The sequence below is a fragment of the Eriocheir sinensis genome, unplaced genomic scaffold (genome assembly GCF_024679095.1).
Source record: "Eriocheir sinensis breed Jianghai 21 unplaced genomic scaffold, ASM2467909v1 Scaffold282, whole genome shotgun sequence".
NCBI lineage: Eukaryota > Metazoa > Arthropoda > Malacostraca > Decapoda > Varunidae > Eriocheir > Eriocheir sinensis.
Window position 1 is genome coordinate 398,028 of NW_026111590.1, and position 9,921 is coordinate 407,948.

Here is a 9,921-nt window from a genome sequence, read left to right on the forward strand (position 1 = left end):
AGATTGATATCCAACGGCCGTGGTATACTGCCGACAGTTGAAAGATTTGAAAGATATCGGGGTGGGCGCCGATTGTTTAAAAATTTCTAAATCGTCGGCGTGTGGCCTGTTGTCGGGAGGCGTCAGGAGTTAGATCGTGAATGTGTGACACTAGCCTAAAGAGAGAGAATCAGAGATGAGGTCGGGGGGGGCGGGGCAGCATGAGCCAAGCAAGATGGCGCCACTGTAAACACATGCCTGAGCCACAACGGGCTGCGTCCGACCATCAGGCCCCACCAAGAAAGCCTACTGGCGCCAAAGGCAGCAACGTAGAAAGAAAAATGGAGCCAGCAATAAACAACGGTCACGGAGGGGAAGGCACCTGCAGGGCGTTCTCAACATCCTGGGCCTCGTCTCGGTGGCCATCGGAGCCGCCCTGCTGCTAGAGTTCAAACATCGACACAAAGGCCATAGGGAGTGCTTATGTAATTCAATGTATACGAAAACAATTGTGTTCAAAATGTTATCTTTCGTATAAATTTTGTTCCTGACTTTTTCATTCCCTCAAACAGCATATTTGTGAAGCTGCCAACTTTTTTTCCGTTCCTTTTTCTGAAGCAGCATTGGAGAAACCGCACAGCTGCTGTTTGTTAGTGCTCTTTAAAACATTTTTACTCATCAGGAATGTTTACCAACCAATAAAACACTCATTCTCTAAATTCGTATTACTAATACTACACAAACTCATCAACTTTGATTGGACCGGATGTGAAATAAATGTAAAGTCATGTACAAACGACAGCTGTTCCCCGGCGCTGGATGACAGGACTAGACTACTCAAAGATTGCCACTCGTCACCACCAAACAAATATCTGTAAAACCATGTTGGGTCACGCCGATGGGCGAATGAAAATGAGATAAAAAACGGGCTTTGGCAACATAAGAGCACCAACACCCGCAGTCACCCATGCATATATATATAGTGTGCAGCGGCTTGTATAGTCACGGCGCAGATTGGTAGAGGGAAGGTGTCGGCTGCCATTCCCTCAGTTTGCTCCTCGAGCAACAGCACTCAGAACATGCCAACGGCGGCATCACGACCTGTAGTTTTAGCGCTGGGCTGCCTCCTCCTGGTAAGCGGCACTTCAGCCGCTGGCGAGGGGCACCTGCAGGTGCTGAGCGAGGTGGTGTCGGGTCCCGCCCGCGGGAGGCCGCTGGCACTGCACCTGGACCCAGCCCTTCCAGCAGACGTGCGGTGGGCGGTCGTGGGTGTGGAGGCGATGCGCAGCACGCCGCACCTCACCCTGACCCTTGACTTCAGCCACAGCCGGCGGCAGGCGGCACCCCCTGGTGACTTATTCTCCTCCTCTGCGGTGCTCCACGTGGTGCTGTGGCTCACGCCGCGGCCCGAGCTGTTGCAGGCGCTGTGGCTCCACTGGAAGCCACGCAACCTACTGCTCTTCAGCCTGGGGCCGTCCTCCGGCACCGACCTGCTGCGGCACGAGGCGCTCAGCGGCGTGGAGAATGTGGCGCTCATCGGACACCTCTCGGCCCAGGCGGACTCACGCCCCGACGCCCTCGGGGTGTACACTGTGCTGCCCTTCTCCCCCGGCGGCGTGCGGCTCCTCGGCCCGTGGCGGCGTGAGGCCTTCGCCAGCTGGGAGGCGCTCTTCCCGGACCGGTTCCTGTCCTTCGAGGGATACACTTTTCACATTGCTTCTAGGTTTATAAGAGAGCCGTTTTTATACCTAAATAAAATAAATCCAAAAAAGGCTGAAGGAGTCTCAGTGGAGATACTGAAAGTTTTATGCTCGAAACTAAATTTTACATGCAGCACGACAGCTGACTCTATTGGTTCCAATTGGAGCGGCATCTCAAAGGGCACCTGGAATGATGTTTTTGGAATGATAGAAAGACAAGAAAAGAACTTTACGATAAATTCCCTTGCTCTGAACATACACCGAGCAGAAAGCTTTGATTTCTCCACGACCCTCTCCGTGGCTGGGTTCGGGGCCTTCCTGATGACTCCCCCGCCGCTGCCCAGGTGGATGGGCATCGCCCGGGTGTTCAACGGCACCACCTGGATGGCCACGCTCTCTGCCCTGCTGGCCATCACCTGTTTAAGACTGCTGCAGGTAAGACGCCTCCTTCAGCCTGGCCCGCGGCACCGCCTGGCTGGCCACACTCATGGCCGCTACCTGCTGCAGGTAAGACGCCTCCTTCAGCCTGGCCCGCGGCACCGCCTGGCTGGCCACACTCATGGCCGCTACCTGCTGCAGGTAAGTAGTCTCCTTCAGCCTGGCCCGCGGCACCTCCTGGCTGGCCACACTCATGGCCGCTACCTGCTGCAGGTAAGACACCTCCTTCAGGCTGCTCGCGTCTCTCCCCTCACCAAAGGTGAGCCTCGCACCTCCACGTTTACAATCCCAATGTCTTTGCTGCAGGAGAGGGTGGGCGGGAAGTGTACGAAGGATGGGGCTGCCACCAGCGCCCCGAGGGGCGGGGCTTCCGTCTGGCTGGACACACAACGACCCCTGGTGGGACAGAGCGTGCCCCGCCTGCCCCGAGCCCTGCCCGCCAGGACCCTGGTGGTGCTGTGGTTCTTCCAGTGCTTCATCATCACAGTGGCCTACACCTCCAACCTGGTGGGAATATTCACCCGTCCAGCCTACCCACGCCGCCTGCACGACCTGCTGGACCTAGTCAACAGCGGATACAGGTCTGATATAGAAGCTACACTAACACACAGGTGGTGAAAAACAGAAGTATGATTGCTCGATATCGTGCGTTTTATTTCATAAACAACAATAGCATTTACTTTTAAGAATACTTTCATCCGCTTTCAGACTCGCCACTGTAGGCAATAACAGTATTTTCTGGGAGGCGATTACCGAAAGCGAGGACCCTATCTTCAGGACCCTCAAGGAAAACATCGAAGTGTGCAACACACGGGAACGGTGCATCGAGCTGCTGTGGGAAGGATCGCACGTCATTTTTACCCGGTCGGATAACATGAATGTTGCCCTTCAGCAAGATAGAATAATCAAGGTAATTGGATTCATTGAAAATATATAATTGGATATATGTAGGCATATATGTACGTGTGCAAGTATGTATGTGTGTATGTATGTATGTATTTGTGTGTATGAACGGAGGAGAATACGTGTGCAAGTTTTTCGTCTGGATATTCGTCAATCACAGTTTGCATTATCTAATTTGGCTGAGTTTACACCAAGCGAATCGAATCGATTCCATTCATGAAAAATCAACATGATTCGTGATTCGTCTTGATTCGCCACACTAATTTCAATGTAACCGTTTACACCAAGCGAATCGAGTCAATTAAAATCATGACGATTCATGGCGATTCAGAATCACTGATTGGTTTGGACCCATTTTTTCATCAGTCAAGGTGAGTCACCCGAGGAGTAAGCACCATGCTAGCGGACGTCCTGATTAATTTAGTACGAGAACGACGTGCGGTATATAATCCCAGTGATCCTATGCACCGAAATCGGGATGTCATGGCTGCTTTATGGAAGGATATTGCTACAGAAATTAAATGCAAAGGTGAGTTAACAGTTTTTATTCACTTACCACAGTAGAACTACCTTAGGCTACTGAACCACAGAAGGAATTGCCGCACCCTACGATTTACTAGACAACATTACGCTACATATTTTTTTCAAACAAATGACGACACAAAACGTTATGGACATGGCTAGATATTCTCATTTGGCAACTGTACGGTGTGTGGTCTACGTTTGAAATGCGTGACATAACTGCACATCGGTAATTGGTATTCTGCTTTTTTTATGGAGGATCCAGTCAACTCCACCAACATTTTAAATTGTTCTTTAGTCATAATAATGGTCATAAAGTTTCTCTGGATTATTCACCAAATCTGGGAACAGATGTCCAAAGCTTCCAAATTCAGGTCTTTTAACATTAATTTCATGCACTCATATTCGTTGCTGACGCCTACGTCAACGTTGCCTCAGCCACAGCAACGCTGCTATTTCAGTGACAGCTTATAAGTCCATGCAAGTGAAAGCCTGCCTTGGTACTGCCTTTTGAATGTTGACTCAGACTCAGTTAGTTGGAACTATGCTGATTCAAAATGACTTGAGTCAAATGATTCTTCATGAATGGAATCGATTCGATTCGCTTGGTGTAAACGCAGTATCTCCGGTGCCCCGTGGCGACCATCAGTCTGCCCTCCTTCGGCAGGGGTCGGGGAGCTACTACGAGGCGGGGGAGCTGCTGCTGCCCAGCAACATGGTCTGGTTCTTCCCTAAACACACGCCCTGGAAGCACAAGTTTGACCATGTGATGCAGCAGCTGCTGAGTGCCGGCCTCGTGAACTATTGGATCCAGGTATATGTGTGTGTGTGTGTGTGTGTGTGTGTGTGTGTGTGTGTGTGTGTGTGTGTGTGTGTGTGTGTGTGTGTGTGTGTGTGTGTGTAATAATAATAATAATAATAATAATAATAATAATAATAATAATAAACGGTTTATTAAGTGATTGCAGCTATAAAGCTGAAAATATACACGTTAAAATACACTTGAAATATAATAAAAAAAAAAAGGGAAAATGTACAATATGAAAGGGGTATAGGGGATCTGGGGTGGTGGGGGAGGGAGGTGAGGTGGTGGAATGCAGTCCGTTGGTGCGGTAGGAGGCGGTGTGGTCTTCCGGGTGACGGGTCAGGTGTTAAGCCCCAGGTCAACCCCAGGTCAAAAAGGGGTCAGGGGTGCAGGTAGAGGCGGTGTCGGCCGTCACTCAGCTTATGGGCTTAGCGATGACCTGCTAATCTATCCAGCCGGTGAGACAAGATAGGAAGGGGTGGACCGCGCGGCAATAGGCGTGGGAACATCTAACGTCTGCACTGCCTTGTAGCCCCAACCCTGAGTCCACCTGAGTGACGGGCCTCAACACTGCACTGCACCTGAACCGAATTCTCCCAGCAGCACGATGGTCGGGCTGGTGTACCTGGGCGCACCTGGGGTGTCGGGTGGATGTAAGGCCGCGTCGACGTCACACTGGCCATTTCTACTCTTCAATGTCTTCACGGCACCACAAACGCACTGCACTCAATGTTTGTCACCATGATAAGCTTGATGTCACAAACGTTTCTTACGGTGTTGGGTTTTTGATGAAAAGGGAGAGGGGGATGGAGGGGAAGGGGGGGTTGGCAACAGGGTGGCCCCTGGCAGCTCTTTTCGGAGCTCCGTGACCCACGTCTGACCTCGGTCAGGTCTGGGCCACAAGTGTGTGTGTGTGTGTGTGTGTGTGTGTGTGTGTGTGTGTGTGTTCCAGCACCGGCCCTCGAGGCTCATGGCGTCACCCTCCCCAACACACTGACACACTCAATCCAACCTTCGCTCTACAGGACTCCACGGCAAAGCTTATTCAGGATGGGACTCCGGGAGGCGGAGGCAAGATTGAGGCGCAGGACTCGGAGAGGGACAGCGCAGCTTGGCCCCTCTCCCTTCAGCACCTGCAGGGCGTGTTTTATATCCTTGGCTTGGCCTGGGCGGCCGGCGGGGCCGTTCTGCTAGGGGAGCTGCTGACACACCGACACAAGCACGGCGCGAGGGTCAACGAGCGGCCACTAAATCGCAAAACTTTCCTTCCCTCACAATCCACCGTTGAGTTTTAGCTGATGAGTATGGAGGCTGCAGAACGCTTGACCTCAGATCTTGCTATTATTTCCGACTGGGGCAAAAGGAACTTGGTGTCCTTTAATGCCTCAAAAACAATTTCTCCACCTATCAACTCGACACAATGTTCCAAACACCTATCCCCTATTCTTCGACAACACTCAGCTGTCAGCTTCTTCTACACTGAACTTCCTCGGTCTATCAAAACTTTAACTGTACATTTCATATCTCTTCTGTTGCTCGCGTTCTGTATCGTCTCCCCCAGTCCTTTTCCCATCCACAGATGCTGCCCATATACAGGGGCCTTGTTCATCCTCGTATAGAGAATGCATCTCGTGTGTGGGGAGCTCCATACATACAGCCCTACTAGACAGAGAGGGCTCTTCGTCTCATCAACTCTCCTCTAGTGCATTCAGTTGAAGCTTGGACCTGGAGCCTAGCGAAGGTTTGTAAACTGCCCTGTGATTGGCTGCCGCTCCTCTCACTCACTTATCATTGACACACTCTTTGATGCGACACACCTCTGTATTTTTTGCTTTAGCTCGTCTCATATGCAAGATCAGTCATTTTGGTTGGTACCATTACACTCAGCAATGATTGTAGATCTCACATAGTGAGCGAAGAATAAAATGGGGTATAAACATTTATGACTCCATCTTTCACTTCACCACTCGGTAATTTCTTTAATTTTTGGTTTACAGAGAACTGACAAACATATGTGAGATCTACAATCATTGCTGAGTGTAATGGTACCAACCAAAACGACTGATCTTGCATATGAGACGAGTTAAAGCAAATAATACAGAGGTGTGTCGCATCAAAGAGTGTGTCAATGATAAGTGAGTGAGAGGAGCGGCAGCCAATCACAGAGCAGCTTACAAACCTCTCGCTAGGCTCCAGGTGCAAGCTTCAACTGAACGGACTTTTTATAGCAGATTTCTACCGCTTAAATTCCGCCGCAATGTTGCATTTCTTTATTTTCTATCGATATTTTCATGCCGACTGCTCTTCTGAACTTGCTAACTGCATGCCTCCCACCCTTACCGCGGCCCCGCTGCACCCGACTTTCTACTCTAGCACATTCCTATACTGTTCAAACCCCTTATGCAAGAGTTAACTAGCATCTCACAAGAACATAAGGAGTCTACAAGAGGCCGGTTGGCCCATACAGGGCAGCTCCTGTCAGCCTAGCCACACCTAACTTTACTATCCATGAGTTTATCCAACCTCTTCTTGAATGTATCTATGGAAGTGGCACCCAAGACATGACTGCCAAGCCTATTCCACTCATCCACCACTCTGTTGGTCAACCAATTCTTGTCTATGTCTTTGCTGAATCTTAATTTATCTAGCTCAAAACCGTTGCCACGTGTCCTGCCTGGCTCTTTTACAACCAAAATTCTATTAACATCCCCGTTATTAAAGCCCTTCATCCATTTATAAACCTCGACCAAGTCTCCTCGTAACCTTCGCCTTACTAGAAAGCGTACATTTAAACGCTTTAGTCTATCCTTATAAGGCAAGTGTCTCACCCCTTGAATTATGTTTGTCCTCCTCCTCTGTACAGATTCTAACATCTTGATATTCATGCTATAGTAGGGTGACCAGAACTGAACCGCATAATCGAGATGAGGTTTAACTAATGCAAAATAAAGTTTTTGAATGACCTTAGCGCTCCTGCTGCCTACGCTCCTTGAGATGAAACCCAGTACCTTGTTTGCACGATTCTTAGTCTGAATGCATTGAGTCCTAGGGCGGAGGTCAGTGCTCGCTAAGACTCCAAGGTCTCTCTCACACCCAGACCTGATCAGTCGTTAGAGGAGTGAGGGGTTATTCCTACCTACACTCAGAATACTACACTTCCCAACATTGAATTCCATCTCCATTCTTTCATCCCCACCACTGTTAAGTTCTAGAACAGCCTTCCTTCGTCTGTATTTCCTCCTGCCTATCACTTGACCTTTTTCAAGGGGAGTGTATCAAGACACCTCTCCACCCGAAACTGACTTCTCATTTGGCCACTCTTTACTTTTATCTTTTATGGGAGCAGCGATTAGAGGGCTTTTTTTTCTCCGCTTCTTTTCTTTGTTGGCCTTGAGCTGCTTCCTTTCCAGTAAAAAAGAAAAAAATAGGCTCCTTTCCGTCATCATGAAGCACTCATGTTATCAGAATCGACAAATAGGATGGAATGGACACTAGGAAAGCCTGCTACGATGGCTCCGTTGGCATGGACGTGGACGGCATCATCGAATCCACATGGACGGAGGTGGCCACGAGCTTCCATTCGAGGAAAGCCTGGACATCAAGAGAGGCTTGCCCTGACTGTCTTGTATATTGCCTTTGGAGGAACAGTAAATAGGTTAAAATTAACAAAACAAATGAAAGTTTGTACTTACTGGTGCGACGCGTCGAAACTTGCACGTCTGTCAGCACACTAAATAAAAAGGGCTGTATAAGAATTTATCTCGGAGCTTCCTGACAATCCTCTCTCCTTTTTCTTGACGGGTGTGGGAGTATTTGTTTTACGGGAAGATTTCGTATCGCGGTTCCTGTTGTTGTTATTATTATTATTATTATTATTATTATTATTATTATTATTACTATTATGACTGCAGTTAACATTATCACATTACTTATATTTTATACATAGGTGTAGTGCCAACGCCCTTCTATGTAATGCTGTGGGCGAAATGTGACCGTCATCGTTACCAGAGAACGATGACTCGCGGCATCACACACACACCAACCACTCGCTTCTGTGACTTGCATACAGACGATAATTTGAGCGAACAGAACCCGGGCAGACAGCTTTGGTATTCACAGCGAGCATTGCCTCTACAGATTCACAGACCAAAAATATAAAGCAGCTCACACATAAGGATCAATTACTCTCAACACACACGCAGCTCACACATAAGGATCAATTACTCTAAACACACACGCAGCTCACACATAAGGATCAATTACTCTAAACACACACATGCAAAAAAAAGATAGGCGAGCAGTATAAAGAGATCAAATGAACCATACAATTATGACACTAAACACACTAGCACACGACATCTATGAAGGTGAGGCAAATAAAAGTGCTCAGTCAAAACACCCCAAAGACTAAAGACGCATCAACAAACTCACTTAACCACACTCAGTAGTTCTGGAGACAAGCTTCCTTCAAACACCCTCGACACGCCAACACATCCACATGATAAGAAAGTAAACAACCTTCTCCACCCACTCCCCTTCCGTCACCCAGACATCGTGCAACTTCTGAAGGCGAATCGTTAAAGCAACAAACACATTTCTCCTTAACACTTACACACGTCAGGGAGGCTACTAAATAAATCCCTCCACCCACTCACCCTCGGACACCTACAAATTCATCAATACACACTGCATTAAATCACCCTACACACACCTTATTGAGTCATGGATACAAGTAATTCCCGCCACCCTATAAGCCCCCTCCGCTCTTACCCATTTCCTCTGAGACACGCGAAGATTATTTTTCCTCGCCGTACTCAGTAACCGTGTCCACCTGTCTGCTCCGGGTGTGGGAATTCTTTGGTGTGGCGAGACGGTGTTTTCCGAGGCTGCGGGCTGTAATTATGCTGTCAGGCGTCCGGGAGAGCGGAACGCAATACCCAAAGACTGGAATCCCGTTTTCTTTTCATGCCAATCAAATGTGCGATAATTACCAGCGCGTGCGTGGAGCCTGTGACCGGGGAAACGAGAAACCTGTTTATATAATGTTGGGTAAGAGCCTTGTCAGCCCCAGGGACACAAGGGACACACCCGCAGACAGCTTGCTTGTTTTGGGTGAGGAGTCGCGACTACAAATGGCTTGACGTTCTTCCTATAAAAAAAAGCTTCGTCAATTATCGTTCTCAAATCAATCAGTCTTCGTGTTTGTCTGTCTGTCTGTCTCTGTCTGCCCACCTTGAATTTTCTTTATTATTTGCTTCAGTTCAAAAGCAAATGTAAGAAATAACTAAACCACAAACGTATTCTTCCGTATTTGTAAGTATGTTTCTGTTTCCTAAATCCATATAATTTTTCTCTTTCTACTGTGCTTATAACGTTTTCGTCGCATTTTTTTCCTTTCCGTAACGATTTTCTTATTCCTTATTGTTACATCATTGCTTTTTCTTTAATGCGAGTTACATGAGTCAGTCAAAACGTCTATCCTATTAAGCGCCAAAAACGCATCTCGTTGTGGAGCGAAAGTTGACATCAAAGGGAGCGGCGGTGACGGCTTGCCAGGCGGATCAGGACTGCGAT

At 48.3% G+C, this 9,921-nt stretch overlaps 1 protein-coding gene across 1 annotated transcript; it reads left to right on the top strand.

The window, feature by feature from the left end:
• Positions 1 to 503: 503 nt before the first annotated feature.
• LOC126991447 (uncharacterized) lies at positions 504 to 5,674 on the top strand. The gene is made up of 3 exons (XM_050850208.1): positions 504 to 2,732; positions 4,210 to 4,356; positions 5,373 to 5,674. The coding sequence occupies exons 1-3, from the start codon at positions 1,059 to 1,061 to the stop codon at positions 5,640 to 5,642; spliced, it is 2,091 nt and encodes a 696-aa protein (XP_050706165.1). The 5' UTR covers positions 504 to 1,058; the 3' UTR covers positions 5,643 to 5,674.
• The last annotated feature ends 4,247 nt before the right edge of the window (positions 5,675 to 9,921 follow it).

Coding starts and splice junctions, on each gene's coding strand:
- LOC126991447 (XM_050850208.1), top strand. CDS start 1,059: ATGCCAACGGCGGCATCACGACCTGTAGTTTTAGCGCTGGGCTGCCTC. Junction 2,733..4,209: donor CTACACTAACACACAGGTGG/TGAAAAACAGAA, acceptor CTCCTTCGGCAG/GGGTCGGGGAGCTACTACGA. Junction 4,357..5,372: donor TCGTGAACTATTGGATCCAG/GTATATGTGTGT, acceptor TTCGCTCTACAG/GACTCCACGGCAAAGCTTAT.